Source organism: Meles meles, chromosome 19, assembly GCF_922984935.1.
Source record: "Meles meles chromosome 19, mMelMel3.1 paternal haplotype, whole genome shotgun sequence".
Taxonomy (NCBI): Eukaryota; Metazoa; Chordata; class Mammalia; order Carnivora; family Mustelidae; genus Meles; species Meles meles.
Window position 1 is genome coordinate 18,886,208 of NC_060084.1, and position 17,502 is coordinate 18,903,709.

Consider the following 17,502-nt stretch of genomic DNA (forward strand, 5'->3'; position numbering starts at 1 on the left):
GCCCTGACTGAGGCCTGCGAGTGAGAACTGTGGCTCCAGAGCCCAGCTAACCCTGGCTCAGGGCTTATGCCCTGGTCCTCACTGAGGGAGACACTGTAGGTCCCAGAGGGCTGCTTGGAGTCCCCTCAGTTCTTCCTGTGCCCGTCCTGCCTGGCCCATACACCAGCCTGACTCTGGCTCTTAGAGGCCCTGAGCCCTGAGGGGATGAGACCAGCTCTTTGCCTCCTCCCGAGTGCATCTCACAGGAGGACCAGTGCTGAACTACAAAGTAAGAGGAACGCAGGCCAACAACTGATTTTTCTCATAGGAACTACCTGGATACTTTAAAAAAGGTGGGGGGGGGGGGATAAAAATAGCCATATGAACAAAATGTTCATTTTCTTTTGTAGTCTCTTGTTTTCCTCTGGCCCTTCAGGCTGATCACTGTTGACCGCTGGGGTCACCCACATTGGTGGTCCCCCAAAGCTCATGTGCCCTGCAGGTACCCCAAGAGCCCGAGTCCTGGCCTTGATCTCTGCACCAAAACTTTTGTTGAACAAAAGAATGTTTACATCAACTTTAAGCTTTGAAATCCATTTAAAGAGGAATTTCTTTTCCAAGCAAAGGTGATTATTAGGATGGAAAGGAAAACCATTCTGGAGAGAAGACAAGACAGACAGTGGACATACGTTTTGTGGTAAAACACGCTATCGCTTTGACAGCGGGGGGCTCTGTTTCCCGTCATTTCTTGCCTCCCTTTCTTTTATTCTTGGCCTTTTCTTCTGCCTTTTCCGGGGGCTTTTCTTCTGCCTTTTCCGGTTCCTTTGGCTTTTCAGCCTTTGGTTCCCTTGGTGGAGGGGGAAGCAGCACATTCCTTTTGACTTTCTTGCCTTTGAAATGGTTTCTTTGAAGACATATATCGATTAAAGCGAAAAGTCCAGCCATGCCGATGAGGATCTGGAAAACAAAAGAATGAACTTTTACTTTTCGTTCTAAAGCTGGCATAGTCGTTCCTTGTTTTAATTCATCGACAGGTGCTGGCTAAGACATCCCTTGGTCCCCCCAAACTTCCAGATCAGAGAGACTCCGATTTTGCCCCTCCCCCAGTCTCAGCCTCCCTATCCCCCCCCACACCCCCCTCCCCCATGCATCACTCTTCCCTTCTCTTAAAGCCCAGCCTGGGTGTGGCGCATTGCCTTAGGGATCAGGGCAACTAGGAGGAGGAAGCCCTTAGCTCCCCTGGCTTGATGGACCACATCTTCTTCCCTGGAAACACTGACCAGCTTTACTTTTAAATTTTGCCTGGGTCCCAAGATTTTTTAAAAGAAAAGAAGTCCTTAGGTCAGGAGAGAACAACCATTCTCCAGAAGAGGCGATTTCTGAGCAAGTGAAGTGCCCCAACACGGAAGACTCACCACAGCAATGAAGTAGTGCGTCGGCATGGAACTCCGGCTTTTCACCGCGATGACAATGGCCCCCATGAGGAAGATGAAGGCGGACAGGTCATTGAGAAGGTCCTGCAAGCGTGGGAGGTAGGAGAACCAGCCTCAACCAGAACCAGACCCCGTTCAACACCCAGCCTGGCATCGCTTCCCCCGGTGGGGATGGTTTCCAGACTTTAGCCTCATTTTAAAAACCTACGGGGGAACATCAGCTGGTGGTCGAGCTGCGCTCCCAGGGCTGGGCCCTGTGTGTGAGGCCCAGGCCGCCTAACCGCCTTCATGGACCCCTCTGCTGCCATCTCCTCTGAAATCGCACATTCAGGGGCTCTTTTTTTTTTTCTTCCCCCTTCAATATTCATTTAAGTAAATGCACAACTGTTCAACTTAACTGGGAGTACAACCCCTCATCATCTTTCTGTTCTGGGAGCCAGCTCCCCTCTCTGGACCCAGGGTGGGCTGTGTCGCTGGCAGGAGACTCCGTTGGATTCTGGCCTCCCCAGCTGGGAACCTGGCAGCTGCCTCCTCCACCCCTGCCCCCACACCCCCTTCCCGCCTTACTTCCTAGACAGTCTCCCCTCTGCAAGGCCACACTGCCTCCTCCATCATCAGCCCTCCTTCGCATCCCTTCTGGCCTCACCCTTAAGCTTGCCCCGTACTTGTCTGTCTTACCTTCCTGAAAAGGCCCAGATGTTTGCAGACTGGGCAAAAGGCTGCTTTCCCAGCAGGCACCATGCACGGCCACTCCCTGGCATAGCCAAGCTTAGAGTTGGCCAAAGCATGGCCATCGCAACACAGCTTGCCCTCCCCACCGCTCGTGGGGTGATGGTGGCCCAGAGTTTGTGGACCCTCTTAATCCTGTGGGCAGCAGCCGACACGGCAGCCCTGGATGAGGCCTGCCCTCCCTTCCCCTTGGTTCTTGTGATGCTGTTTTCTGTTCATTGTCCTTCCCTGGTTACTTGTCGTGCGCCCCTTCTTTCCTTTTTCAGGTTTTTGAATTTTAATACATTTCAAACCTTCCATTCCCACTCCAACCTCCAGCAACCATGAACCACTGAGATTAAACAGATGTTAATATCTTGCAATATTTACTTAGATTGCTTTAAAAAAAAGCCAGAAGTAAAACTTCGTGGAGCCACAGTGTCACCATTCTAGCCCTTGGATACCCCTTGCTCACGGGCAGCCACACACATTGGAGCTAATGGATACTTTTCCAGGAGTGTATTCATATTTTCTTCCATATTATATATTCACAAACAGTATATGCTGTTTTGTGTGTTTCAGAAATTTAAATTTAAATAAAAGATATCTTCTGGCATTGTCTTTTAAAAAAAATATTTTATATATTTATTTAGAGAGGGCAAGTGCCTGTGCAGGATTGGCGAGGGGTGGGGTGGTGGAGAAGAAGGAGAAAATTTCAAGCAGACTCCATGCTGAGCACGGAACCTGACATGGGACTTGATCTCGCAACCCTGAGATCATGACCTGAGCTGAAATTGAGTCAATTCCTCAGTTGGCTGAGCCCCTCCAAGGGCCCCAGCATTGGGTGTGTGTGTGTGTGTGTGTGTGTGTGTGTGTGTGTGTGTGTGTGTGTGAGAGAGAGAGAGAGAGAGATTTTATTTATTTATTTATGAGGGAGTGAAAGAGCAGGGGGAAGGAGAAGCAGACACCTGCTGAGCAAGGAGCCCAATGTGGGTCGCTGTCCCAGGATGCTCTGATCATGACCTGAGCCAAAGGCAGATGCTTAACCGACTTGAGCCACCCAGGTACCCCACAGCACTGGCTTTTAAAACTGAACAAAGTTTGTGAGATTTACCAATTTTGAGAAATACATTTTGAATTCACAAATTTTAACTGATGTATTCTATGAAGAAACCAAACTAGAGACATTGGGTTGTTTTCTACCTTTTAGGAAATTATTATTACAAACTCTGTTGCAGTGAATACACTTGTCTGTGTCTTCTTTGCTTATTTCCTCCTGGTATGAACCAGTAATCAAAAATCTCCCAGTGAAGAAAGGCCTAGGACCAGATGGCTTTCCTGGTGAATTTTACCAAACATCTAAAGGAGAATTAACACCAGTCTTCAAGCTCTTCCAAAAAGTCAAAGAGGAGAAAACCACTCCCAAAATCATTTTGTGAAGCCATCATTTTCCTGATACCAAAACCAGAAAAGGACACTACTGGAAAAGAAAATTTCAGACCAATCCCTGATGGATAGAAATGCAAAAAGTCTCAGTGAACTACCGGCAAACCAAATTCAGCATTACATTAAAAGGATCCTCTACCATGATCAAGTAGGATTTGTCCTTGGGATGTAAGGAGGTTTTAAACGTACACAACTCAATCCATGTGGTAGGTCATGTTTGTAGAATGAGAGAAAGAATCACATCATCATCTTAACAGACAACAAAAAAGCATTTGACAAAATTCAACATGATAAAAACTCAACAAATCAGGCATAGAAGGAACATATCTCAACATAATAAATGCCATACATGACAAACCCACAGCTAACATCATACTCAACGGCGAAAGGTTGAAAGCTTTTCCTCTAAGATCAGGCACAAAAAAAGGGTGCCCACTCTCACCAGTCCTGTTCAGCAGTGTGTGGGAAATCCAAGGTAGAGCAGTCAGACAAGAAGAAGAAATTTAAAAAAAAGAAGAAATAAAAGGTCTCATGATATCCCTGATCTCATTTTTCTTTTTTCTTTTTTTTTTTTTTTTTTTTTTTTTTTTTTTTTTTTTTTAAAGATTTTTTATTTACTTATTTGACAGAGAGAGATCACAAGCAGGCAGAGAGGCAGGCAGAGAGAGAGGGAAGCAGGCTCCCTGCTGAGCAGAGATCCTGATGCAGGGCTCAATCCCATGACCTGAGCCGAAGGCAGAGGCTTTAACCCACTGAACCACCCAGGCGCCCCGATCTCATTTTTCTATCAGTTTTTTTTGGTTTTTTTTTGTTTTTTTTTTAAAGATTTTATTTATTTATTTGACAGATCACAAGCAGGCAGAGAGGCAGGCAGAGAGAGAGAGAAGGAAGCAGGCTCCCTGCTGAGCAGAGAGTCCGATGCGGGGCTCGATCCGAGAACCTTGGGATCATGACCTGAGCCGAAGGCAGAGGCTTTAACCCACTGAACCACCCAGGCGCCCCGATCTCATTTTTCTATCAGTTTTAAAAATGTTGTTTATGATGTCTTCTGTTGTGAGGTTTTAATTTTAATGCAATGTATAGTTTCTCCCTTTCTCTTGCTCACACACACATTCCCAGGAACATTTATTAAATATTCTGTTTGATTGTTTTATAACGCTACCTCTTTCATATACCGAATTGCCATATGTATGTAAGTCTGTTTCTGAGTTCTCTTTTTATTCCTTTGTTCATTTTTCTCAGGCGACCTTAGCAAGATACCACAGATTGGGTGGCTTAGACAACAGACATTTTCTTACAGTTCTGGAGGCTGGAAATCCACAATCAAGGTGCCAACATATTCAGTTTCTGGTGAGGGCTCTCTTCCTGGTTTGCAGATGGCTGCCTTCTTGCTATGTCCCCACATGACCTTTCCATGGTGTGCGCAGTAGGGTGGAGAAGAGGCAAGGGGAGAGGGATGAGGGAGACGAAGAAGGAAAGAGAGCTCGCTGTTGTCTTTTCTTATAGGGACACTAATCCTATTGGATCAGGGTCCCACTCTTAGGATTTCATTTCATCTTAAGTACTATCCTAGAAGCCCCATCTGCAAGCTTAGTCACTCTAGATGTTAGCATTTCAGCCTGTGAATTTGGGGGATACACATTCAGTCCACAACAATTCCATTAGTCTTTTTGTTCATCCTTGAGGTAATACCAAAGCTTTATCGTAATTCCGTTATCTTGGGTGAGTCCATCCTTGTAAGAATTTTAGAATTACCTTGTAAAGTTCCAGGAACAACCTCTGTCAGGTTGGAATTTCATTTACTTTATAGATTACTGTGGAATTATCATCTTTATGATAGTAGTTCTTCAGATCTGTGACTGTGGTATATTTTTCCATTCTATGTAGAGTTTTCTTTTCTATCAATAAGTTATGATCTCTGTGTAAAGTCATACACATCTTTGAACAGGTTTATTCTAAGATTCTTCTAGTTTCTGTTGCTGTTTTAAATGGTTACTGTGAAAAGTCAGATTTTCTCCTTGTTCATTGCTCATATTCAGAAACAATATTGTGTTTGTCTCTGGTTGCCTGTGGCACTCAAGCAGTTCTGGAAATTTCACTGTACATTCTCTTAGATTTTCTATGTAGAGAATCATATTATCTGTGAATGATGCTAGTTTTTTACTCCTTCTCTATTCATACGCTTTTTGTTTTTCTTGTTACATTGGGACTAATTTAAAATCTCTAGCACAGTAATGTACAGGATGGGGGACTGTAGGCTTTGCTAAGGAAATGCTCCTAATGTTTGACCATGAAATGCACTGGTTATTGTCTGTTTGGGTAGGTATTTATTATTAAGATAAGGAGGTTCTCTTTTAGTTTGCTAAGAGTTTTCTAAAAATTAGTATTTAATATTACTATCTTTCCTGAAGCTTGTGAGATGACACGCTTTTCTTTAGATACAAGATTTTAAATTAATAGAATTTTGCAGACTAAACCATCTTTGCATTCCTGACCCATACCCTTCTTGATCATGATGTATTGCTTGCTTATACATTGCTTGATTCAGTTTGCTTGTATTTTTTTCAGTTTGTTTATATTTTATTGAGGATTTGTATGGCACATTCAGATAAGCCAAGCATATATACTTCCCTTTCCTTATAGGTCTGCTTTTAAGGTCAAAAGCCTACTAGATAATACAGCATATTGTCATAGCATACTAGATATATAGCATACTAGATAATACAGCATATCAAGCCTTTAAAAAGAAGAAAAAAGGGACAGATCAATGAAACCAAGTGTAAAATCTAGAAATAAATGCTGCATTTGGGATTTTAACATTTAACAAAAATGCCAGTTAAAATCAGTGGGAAGGGGCGCCTGGGTCTCTCAGTCAGTTAAGCATCTGTCTCTGGCTCAGGTCATGATCCCAGGGTCCCCCAGGAAACCGTGTCGGGCTTTGGGGAGGCTGCTTCTACCCCCTTCCTTTTTCCCCTCCCCCCACTTATGTTCTCTCTCATTCTCTCACACATGCTCTCTCTCTCTCTCTCTCTCAAATAAATAAAATATTAGAGTCAGTGGCAAAAAGATATACTATTTAATAAATGAATAAATTGAGTGATAGGGTAGAACAACCAGATAATCATCAGGATATAAAGCTAGAAGGGCACCTTGGTGGCTCAGTTGGTTAATCTGACTTGATTTCAGCTCAGGTCATGATCTTGGGCTTGTGAGATTGAGCCCCACATCAGGCTCTGCACTGAGTGTGGAGCCTACTTAAGATTCTCTCTCTCTCTCTCTCTCCCCCTTTGCCCCCCCACCACACCCACCCCCCCTGCTCATGTGCACACCCTGTCTCTCTTAAAGGGAAAAAAAAAAGGTATAAAGCTGAAGTCGTCGTTCACACCATATACCAAAATGACTACAAATTAGTTTTTTAAAAAGATTTTATTTATTTGAGAGAGAGAGAATGAGACAGAGAGAATGAGAGGGGGGGAGGGTCAGAAGCAGACTCCCTGATGAGCAGGGAGCCTGATGTGGGACTTGATCCCAGCACCCCGGGATCATGACCTGAGTTGAAGGCAGTTGCTTAACCAACTGAGCCACCCAGGCTCCCAAAATGACTCCAAATTCACCAAAAGATTTAAATGTAAAATGTGAAACAAGTGCCAAATGAAAACATGGATGAATTTTTTTATAACTTGTTTTTCTATTTCTTTTTGAGTCAATTTTATGTTATATTTTTTTCTAGGAAATTAACAATTATCTAAACTTCCCAATTTATTGGCATAAAAGTCCACATTTTCCATGTAATCTTTAAAAATCTCTTCTTGATCTTTTTGTTTTAAAGATTTTATTTATTTGAGAGGGAGAGAGCTTGAGCACAAGCAGTGGGGAGGGGCAGAGGGAGAAGGAGAAGCAGACTCCCCCTGGAGCAGGGATCCTGATGAACCAAATCCTGGGAACCTGGGATCATGACCTGAGCTGAAGGCAGATGCTTAATGACTGAGCCACCCAGGCACCCCAATTTTATGAATTTTTCAAAGAACTAGATATTTTGTTTTGTTGGTCCATACTGTGGATCTTTGTATCCTATTTCATTAATTTTAGCTCTTATCTTTGGCATTGCCTTCTTCTTAATGCCAGTGTTTTATTTTGTTTTGGTATTTTCTTACAACTATTTTCAGTCTTCTTTTCTACTTATATAGATTTGAATTTGAATAGTTTAGGGACATTCTAGGGATAGTATTGGTGAATACTATATAAATACTCAATCTTCATATGTTTGGGGAACACACTAGATTTCCTGGCAGTTGGGGATTGAGTTAAATTTTACAGATTGATTTCTAATTATATTACACTGAAATTAGAGAATATGGTCTGTATGATATCACTTACTGGTTATTTACCTACATTTACTCTGTGGTCTTATTGAGGATAAATTTTAAAGATTTTATTTATTTATTTGAGAGAGAGAGCACACAGGAAGATGGAGAAGCAGACTCCCCACTGAGCAGAGAGCCCAGTGCAGGGCTCGATCCCAGGAACCCAAGATCATGACCTGAGCTGAAGGCAGACACCCAACAACTTAGCCACCCAGGTGCCCTGAGGGTAATTAAAAAAAAAGATTTATTTACTTATTTGAGATAGAGAGAAGGAGAAAGAGAGCATGAGGGGCCGAGGGAGAGGGGGAAAATCTGTTACAGACTCCCCGCTGAGTATGGAGCCAACATGGCTTGATCTCAGGAGCCTGAGATCACCACCTGAGCAAAAATCGAGAGTTGGACATTTAACCAACTGAGGCACCTAGGAATCCCGAGGATCATTTTTATGATTGCTCCAAGTGTACTTAAAAAGAATATATAGCCTCTTCTGTCGGGTATAGTGTTCCACATGTTCTATGTATGTCATTGGATCAAGCTATCAGTTGCTGACAGAGGCATGTTAAAATCTACCACTATAGTTGCTGTTTGCCAATTCATCCTTATAAATAAGTTCTTTTTTTTTTTTTTTTTAATATTTGGGGGCTGTCTTGTTAGGTGCATACAAATTCAGAATTAGTACACATGGTAATCTTTATAAATTTTTAAAAAGTATAAAATTGACTTAATTGGGTATTAAAACTATGCCAGCTTTCATTTAGTTAGTATTTTCCTTTTATTATTTTTTCCATCTCTTATAGCTAGATTAAAAAAATCAGTTCTTAGAGTCCTCTGTCTTTTTAGTGAGGAATATAGTCCATTTATATTTGCCACCATTTCTGATATATTTGGATGTATTTCTACCATTTTACTTTTTCTATTTGACAATTATCACATTCTTTTTCTCCTTTTCCCTTCTATTGACTTAACTCTATTCTCTTCTCACTCTTTCTCCTCATTAGGTTTGATGTTATATGCCTGGGAATTCTATTCTTTTTTAAAAAATTTTTTATTAATATATTCTTTAGCAGAATACAGAATTATGTTTTAATATGTTAGTGTTAACATCATTACCAAATGTCCTTCTAAATCAACGACCTTTCATTCCTGTCATACACCACTACTGTGGTCCTAACATGTTACTGGGTTCCTGCTGCTTCATTTCTACCTTGTTTTAGTGTTCTCTCCCCACCTCCCGAAACTGTTAATACATTTTTTTAAAACCCCCAATTCTGTCTTAATGTTTATTTAGGTCAATCCACAAGCTCACTAGGCTCTTTGCTTAGTGTTCCTTTTTCACATTACATCTCTTTTTGGTTTAATTTCCTTCTTCCTGAGGTACATCTTTCAGTAGTTCTTTCAGTGAAGGTCAGGGAAAAGAGATTCTTTCATTCATTATTTAAAAATATCGTTATTTGGGGCACCTGGGTGGCTCAGTGGGTTAAAGCTTCTGCCTTCGGCTCAGGTCATGATCCCAGGGTCCTGGGATCAAGCCCCGCATCGGGCTCTCTGCTTAGCGGGGAGCCAGCTTCCTCCTCTCTCTCTGCCTGCCTCTCTGCCTACTTGTGACCTCTGTCTGTCAAAGAAATAAATAAAATCTCTAAAAAAAAAAAATATCGTTATTTTACTCTTGCCACCTCATCCCTTTATTCCAGTGTTTTCTGGCCAGTGTCACTGCTGTTGAAATATATGAAGTCTAGTATTTTGAGGGTTTTGGGGGGTTTTCTTGTGGGTTTTTGTTTTGTTTTAAGGTAAGTTGTTTTTTCTCTTGGTTTGGTTTTAAGTTTCTGGTGACCAGCAGTGCCTCTAGGACATGCCTACCTGTGGTTTTATGTTTGTTTATTTTTCTTGGTACACCTTTGAGAGTTCATGTCTTTCATTAAATCTGATATTAGTATGGCCACCTCAGCACTTTTTTGGTCACTATTTACGTGGAATATCTTTTCCCGTTTTCACTTTCAACCTATTTGTATCTTTGGACTAAAATGAGTCTCTTATGTGCATATTTTATCAGTTTGAAATAGATCACTCAAAAAATCCATTCTGATAATCTCTGCCTTAATGTGCACTTAAATTAATTACTGATAAGGACTTATTTATGTTATTTTGATGTTTGTTTAAATATTTTATTTATTTATTCGACACAGAGCAAGAGAGAGAGAGATCACAAGTAGGCAGGCAGAGGGAAAGGGGGAAGCAGGCTCCCCACCGACCAGAGAGCCTGAAGCAGGGCTCCATCCCAGGACCCTGAGATTGTGACCTGAGCTGAAGGCAGAGTCTCAACCCACTGAGCCATCCAGGTGCCTCTTGATGTTTGTTTTTCATATATAATATGTGCTTAATTTTTTATAATGTACCAATTTCATTTCATTTTCTACACATTATTTAGTTAATTTCCTAGTGGTTATCTTGGGGTTATAATTAATATCTTACATTTACATAGTGTAGCTTGAATTGATACGAACTTAGCCTCAATAGTATACAAAAACTCTTACTGTTATCATCACAAATTATATCTTTACATATAGTCTTAATAATATAGATTCATAATTATTTTTGTATGCATACATCTTTTAAATCCTATCAGAAAAAGAAGCTATAAACCAAACATACAATAATACTAGCTTTTATATTTACCTATGTAGTTATCTTTACTGGTGTTCTTCATTCTTTTGTGGGTTGAAATTACTGTCTTGTGTCCTCTCATTTGAGCTTGAAGGACTCTCTTTAGCATTTCTTTTTTTTTTTTTTAAAGATTTTATTTATTTATTTGACAGATAGAGATCACAAGTAGGGAGAGAGGCAGGCAGAGAGAGAGAGAGGAGGAAGCAGGCTTCCCACCAAGCAGAGAGCCTGATGCGGGGCTCGATCCCAGGACCCTGGGATCATGACCCAAGCGAAAGGCAGAGGCTTTAACCCACTGAGCCACCCAGGCGCCCCTCTCTTTAGCATTTCTTATAGGGACGATCTTACTAGCAACAAACTCCCTCAACTTTGTTTTATCTAGGAGTCTCTTAATTTCTCCTTCATTTCTGAATGATAATTTTAAAAAAATATATTTATTTATTTGAGAGAGAGCATATGTGCGAGCAGGGGTAGGGCCAGAGGGACAGGGAGAGAGAAAGAGAGAAACAGAAGTATACTCTGCACTGAGTCTGGAGCCCAGCGCAGGGCTCAGTCTCTTGATCCTGAGATCATGGCCTGAGCCGAAATCAAGAGTTGGGTGCTCAACTGACTGAGCCACCAGGTACCTCTTAAGTGGTAATTTTTTTAAAAGATTTTTATTTATTCATTTGAGAGGGACAGAGTGTGCAAGTGAGAGCACAAGCAGGGGAGAGTGTTGGAAGGAGAGGGAGAAGCAGCAGACTCCCCACTGAGTAGGGAGCCTAATGTGGGGCTTGATCCTAGGACCCCATGATCATGACCTGAGCTGAAGGCAGATGCTTCACTGACTGAGCCCCCAAGTTGTTCCTTGAATGGTAATTTTTGAAGGATAATTTCAATTTTGAAGGGTATTGTATCCATTTCCTGGAGTTGCCCTAACATAGTACCACCAACTAGGCAGCTTAGAACAACATAAATTAAAACAAAACAAAACAAACAAACAAAACCTAAAAAAAAGGCACAACATAAATTTATTGTCTCATGGATCTGGAGGCCGAAGTCTGAAATCAAGGTGTTGGCAGGGTCATACTCCCTCTGAAGTGCTAGGAAATGATGTGTTCTGGCCTCTCTTCTAGCTTCTGGTAACTTTAAGTATTCCTTGGCTTGTTTCACCTTCCTGTCTTCTTCCTGTGTCTTCTCACATCACATTCCCTCTGAGCATATCTGTCTCTGTGTTCAGATCTCTCCTTTTTATAAAGATACTAGTCATACTAGGTTAGAACCCACTCTAATGACCTCATCTTAACTAGATCTGCAGAGGCCCTTATCTCCAAATAAGGTTATATTCACAGTACTGGGTGTTGGGACTTCAACATATTTTGGGGGGACACAATTCAACTCATAACAGATAGCAGATGTGAAAGATAGGATTCTTGGTTGGCAGGGTTTTGTTTGTATTGTTTCATTTCTTTCATAAGTCTGTCATTCCATTGCCTTGGGGCTTCATAGTTTCTGATGAAAAATTGGCTGTTAATCATATTAAAGATGACTCTAGGAAATTAGTTGCTTCTCTCTTGTGACTTTTAAGACTTTGTCTTTAAGATTTTTGTCTCTGACAGTTTGATTATAATGTGTCTCAGTGTGGATCGCTTTGAGTTTATCCTACTTGGTCCTTTCTGGAGGTATAGATTTGTATCTTTTATCAAATTTGGATAGTTTTTGATTATTTCATTGAATACTCCTTCTTCTTCTTTCTCTCTCTCTTCTTTTGGGATTCAGCATATGTTAGTGTACTTGATGGTGCCCCATAGGTCCCTTTAATTTTCTTCATTCTTTTTTTCTTTCTGTTCTGCAGACTGGATAATCTCAATTGACTTACCTTCAAGTTTACCGATTTCTTCTTCTGTGTGCTCAAGTTCACATTAAACTGATCTAGTCAGTTTTTCATTTCAATTATATTACTTTTGGCTCCAGAATTTCTTTTTGGCTCCTTTTATAATTTCTTATTAATAAACTGATATTTTCTGCTTGTGCATGAATTGTTCTCCTGGTTTTAGTTCTTTAAGCATTTTTAAGATAACAGATTTAAACTCTTTGTCCAGTAAGTCTAATATCTGGCCTTTCTCAGGAGACAGTCTCTTACTAATTTTTTCCCCCATGAATGGGCCATACTTTCTTATTTCTTTGGATGCTCTATAATGCCGAGTGTTTTAAATATTATAATGTTGTTACTCTGTAAACCATTTTCTCCCCACCTCCCCAGGATTTGTTGATGCTGATTGTTGTGAGGTGTAGACATTTGTATGTTTAATGACTTTCTTCTAAATTGTTTTTTTTTTAATTTTTAAAAAAGATTTTATTTATTTATTTGGCAGAGAGGGATCATAAGTAGGCAGAAAGGCAGGCAGAGAGAGAGGAGGAAGCAGGCTCCCCATGGAGCAGGGAGCCCGATGTGGGGCTCAATCCCAGGACTCTGGGATTATGACCTTAACCGAAGGCAGAGGCTTTAACCCACTGAGCCACCCAGGTGCCCTTAAATTGTTGTTGTTGTTTTTTAAAACACTGTATTCTTCCAGTGCTGCCACTGAAGTCCCTGTTTCACCCACTTAATGGTCTGGTAGTGATTTGAAAGAGATTTCCTTAAATATCTGAAACAAACCCAAATATTCTACCAGTCTTTGTGAGTTGGCTTTGTGTTGAGGCACTCCTTCAGCACCTGTCCAGGCTATTTAGATCTCTGTTTTCACTTGCTGCTTGTGTATAGCCTAAAGGTAGGTAAGGGGCAAAAGCTTAGGGTCTTTTATGACTGTGTGTCCTGCCCTCGCCATGTGTGTGGCCTTCTGGAGTCCCTGAGATATGTCGTAGCTTTTCACAGGTCTTATTCCCCCACTGAATCTCCTTCCCTAGCTCCTTCCTTCCCAAACTTCTGGTCCATTGCTTGCCTCATCTGGTTTCCCTTGCCTCACGTGGTTATGGTTAGTAGATGCCTTTAAATGCTTTTTTGACAAATGCGATCCAGGAGGCTGCTTCAGCCCTGAAAAAGCTCTGTGGCAGTTGAAACAAAGTCAAGTTCCAGGCCCATCCCTCAGGGAGCCACCAGATAGCTAAAAACACACAACCATTTTTTTGAGAACAAAGTCTCAAAGAATGTGACCAGGAACGTGGGCTGTTGTCTTCATGGCTCTGGACAAGCTAGGATGTGAAGGCTGGGGGACAGTTATGTTAAAATGCCACAAGACTCTTAGCAAATTCAACAGCTTCTTTCTTTATTAAGCATTCCCTTGGTTGTTGTTGTTTTAAAGATTTATGTTTTATTTATTTGAGAGAGAGAGAGAGAGAGAGCACAAGTTGGGGGAGAGGCAGAGGGAGAGGGAGAGGCATACTTCCTGCTGAACAGGGAGCCCCAGGTGGGGCTCAATCCCAGGACTCTGGGATCATGACCCAAGCCAAAGGCAGACACTTAATCAACGGAGCCACCTAGGTGCCCTGTGTTGTAAGTTTCTTTTAAAGGCTTATTTATTTATTTGAGAGAGAGAATGGGGTGGAGGGGCTGAGGGGGAGGGAGAGAGAAACTCAACCAGACTCCATGCCTAGGATGGAGCCTGACGTGGGGCTTGATCTCAAAACCCTGAGATCATGACCTGAGCTGAAACTAAGAGTTGGATACTTATTTGACTGAGCCACCCAGGTGCTCCATAAGTTTTTTTAAGTTAGATTCCATAGTTCTGAAAAAGTTGATTCTGGCAGTTTTTGACAGCATTGCTTTAGTGGAGATACAGTTTTGCCGTTTCCAACTCTGCCGATGACTAAAATGACTAATGACTAAAAATAGTCATTAAATGGGGCACCTGGGTGGCTCAGTGGGTTAAAGCCTCTGCCTTCGGCTTGGGTCATGATCCTAGGGTCCTGGGATCGAGTCCCACATTGGGCTTTCTGCTCAGTGGGGAGCCTGCTTCCCCTTCTCTCTCTGCCTGCCTCTCTGCCCCCTTGTGATCTCTCTCTCTCTGTCAAATGAATAAATAAAATCTTAAAAAAAAAAATATATATATATATATTTATACTTTAAAAAGTGTATTTAAATATTTTAAAAAAGTATATTCTGGGGGCGCCTGGGTGGCTCAGTGGTTTAAGCCTCTGCCTTCGGCTCAGGTCATGATCTCAGGGTCCTGGGATTGAGCCCCACATCGGGCTTTCTGCTCAGTGGGGAGCCTGTTTCTCCCTCTCTCTGCCTGCCTCTTTGCCTACTTGTGACCTCTCTCTCTGTCAAATAAATAAATAAAATATTTTTTTAAAAAGTAAATTCTGTCCTCAGAATGTCTTATTCTGCTCTTAGGGCTCTGTTTATGTGTTTAATGATTTTAAGTATATTCCTTACTATTTTCAGACAGCTCTTCTATTAATCTCATATTCTCAGAGTTCTAATCCTTTCATTTATTGTGTTTGCTGATTCTCAATTCTTGGACATGGGGATGTTAAAAATCAGGTGTTTTGTAGTTTTGGATTGTGAGTTTGTTTTTGAAAAGTCTTCCCCCCCACCATCCCCACCTGTCCTGTGGGAACCTCTTTACGCTTTGATTGTGACTTTGCATTTTGTTTCTGTCAGGAGTCCCAGGGACATCACCAGAACATCATTAAGTTAGGATCAGTTTTAATGCTAACTCCCAGGTACAGATAGGCTGCATAAAGGCAAAAGGTGAAAGTAGTAAAAATTCAACCCAACTCGGTACAAAATTCAGGCTCAAGGTTTCTATTTCTCAAGGTAGTCTTTTTTCCTTTCCTTTTTTTTTTTTTCTTTCCCCACTCAAAGCTCAGACAGAGGTGAACATGGCTTCTTGTTCCTGTGTGTGGAGCAAAAGGTGTCTTCTCTCTCTGTCTTTTCCTTGTCTTTGCAGGGTGCTGGCTTATGCAGGGGTCTCAGTTCTAACTCCCCATTTTGCTTGAGACCAAGGCCTCTCCTCCTCTAACTCCTGCTTCCTGGGGCAATACTTCAGGGCCCATCCCACCCACACGCCAGTGCTGAGTCATCGCCACCCCTGTTTTTCCTTTCTGGCACTCATGTGTTTGCTTTTTTTCCCTACTGGCTTAGCCATTCAGCTACAGTTGTGTTTACATTTTTTGTAGTAGTTTTAGGTAGGTGGAGGAGGATTTTCAGGGGTTATTGATTTTTCATTTTGCTGGAACTATCTTCTCAAGTGCTTTGGCTGGGAACTTGCCCGCTGGCTGTCCGTTTTACTTTGTCCGCTGCTTATCCCTCTCCCAAGAGTCTTATTTGGTCCTCCTCTCCTTTCTCTTTATATTGGGGGTCCTCACCTACACTGCTGAGAGCAACGAATCCCTGGGCCCCAGGCACTTTTGATCAGGAAGCAGAACCAAGTATATTCAGGGCTCAGAATCTACTGATAAAGCTGGGTTTTGATCCTTTTTCTGCCACTTACTAGCTGAGTTACCTGGGGGTGGGTCATTTGGCCATTTAAGGCGAGTAAAACCCTGAGTTTAGTGGGCTGGAGGTACGCTGTAAATGTGCAGTGAGATGGGAGTTCAGTGGGTGTGTTCTCTGGCGACACATGTGATGGCCAGGGTTTCAAGTCCCTAAGTTCTCAGGCACAGCATCAAGCACTTTGCATTTATTTCTCAGGCATAATCCCATGAGAGGTTATTACTGTCCTCATGATATAGAGGAAGGAAACAGAGGTCACGAGTGGTTGGGTAACTTACCCAGCTCCTGTTCCAATGGATGAGTGCTTTGGGCTTAACTTTTTTTTTTTTTTTTTTTTTTTTTTGGGAGAAAGAGAGAACATGTGCATGGAGGAGGGGCAGAGGGAGGAGGAGAGAGAGAATCTTAAGCAAGCTCCATGCCCAGTGCTGAGCACTACAGGGACTCGATCTCACAACACTGAAGTCATGACATGACCCAAAATCAAGAGTCAGATGCTTAACTGAATGAGCCACCTAGATGCCTCTATGCTTAACGTCCTTTACAGGGATAGTCCCTGGAGTTCTAAGACTGCTTTAGAAGGGATTTCTTTAAAATTCTCATTTTATTTTACTGATTTATTGGAAGACTGGTTTTCTTCTTTGAATTCTGGGGATGGGGTACCTTCTGGGGTGGTCTCCCCACTCGAGTGTGAGCTGGTATGGAGGCCCACTCCCACAACCCCGAAGCTGGGCTCTTTGACTTTTCTGCCCAACTTCAGCTGCCCCTACCCTGGCCCCATGGCAGGTGTTGAGCCCGTGCCCTGGACACAAATGGGGCAGGTGGCACATGTCTCTCTGTTCAGTCACTTTCAGGTACTGAGACCCATGCGTGAATGCCCCCCAGCCTCAGGCGCTCCCCATCTCCTCTCACTTACAGAAATGGGCCACAGGATGAAGGGCATATATCTGTTGATGGCGAAGGTGTAGATAATGAAGAAGAAGCAGAAGACAGACAACTCCATGGTGATGATGAGTGTCAGGAGAGGATGCACGGTGGTGCCCGTGAACATAACCATTGCAGCTATGAGGCAGCCCTGCTGGGAGACACGCACCTGAGCTGAGGCAGAGGGTTCTCACCCACTCTACAGCCCTTCCGGAGCACCTCTGCAGCCTGCTCCTTCTCTCTCTTCCCATCCTCGCCTCCTTCCCCACCCCAGGGGTACCAGACCAACTTACCAAGCTCAGGATCTTGACCTCGGCATGCCCCATAACCCAGAACTCTTTATTGCTGTCCTTGAGTTCCCACTTGTAGCGGCGACAGCCCTTCCTCGTGCCCACCTCATCCTGGGGCTGCACCGACTTTTCCTTTTTCTTGGGCTCCTGGCCTTTCTTGTCTTCGGGTTTGGGGTCCTCCGGAGGGGGCGCGGCTTCGGGCTCTGGGGCTGCTGCTTTGCCCTTTTTGCCTTTGTCAGCCATCTTTGCGTGGGAGTTCTTAACTTCTCACAGCCTGCCCGATC

At 42.5% G+C, this 17,502-nt stretch overlaps 1 protein-coding gene across 1 annotated transcript; it reads right to left on the reverse strand.

The window, feature by feature from the left end:
- Positions 1-344: 344 nt before the first annotated feature.
- On the reverse strand, positions 345-17,480 carry CMTM2 (CKLF like MARVEL transmembrane domain containing 2). The gene is made up of 4 exons (XM_045986976.1): positions 17,222-17,480; positions 16,921-17,079; positions 1,395-1,496; positions 345-936 (listed from the first exon to the last, which is right to left on the reverse strand). Exons 1-4 carry the CDS (start codon positions 17,459-17,461, stop codon positions 721-723), a joined length of 717 nt encoding a protein of 238 aa, XP_045842932.1. The 5' UTR covers positions 17,462-17,480; the 3' UTR covers positions 345-720.
- Between the last annotated feature and the right edge of the window lie 22 nt (positions 17,481-17,502).

What these genes read in the sequence shown, in the direction of transcription:
- CMTM2 (XM_045986976.1), bottom strand. Translation starts at nt 17,461, where the DNA reads ATGGCTGACAAAGGCAAAAAGGGCAAAGCAGCAGCCCCAGAGCCCGAA. An exon ending in TCATCCTGTGGCCCATTTCT is followed by an intron (nt 1,497 to 16,920) that starts GTAAGTGAGAGG and finishes CCACGCTTGCAG; the next exon opens with GACCTTCTCAATGACCTGTC. An exon ending in CGCACTACTTCATTGCTGTG is followed by an intron (nt 937 to 1,394) that starts GTGAGTCTTCCG and finishes TTTGTTTTCCAG; the next exon opens with ATCCTCATCGGCATGGCTGG.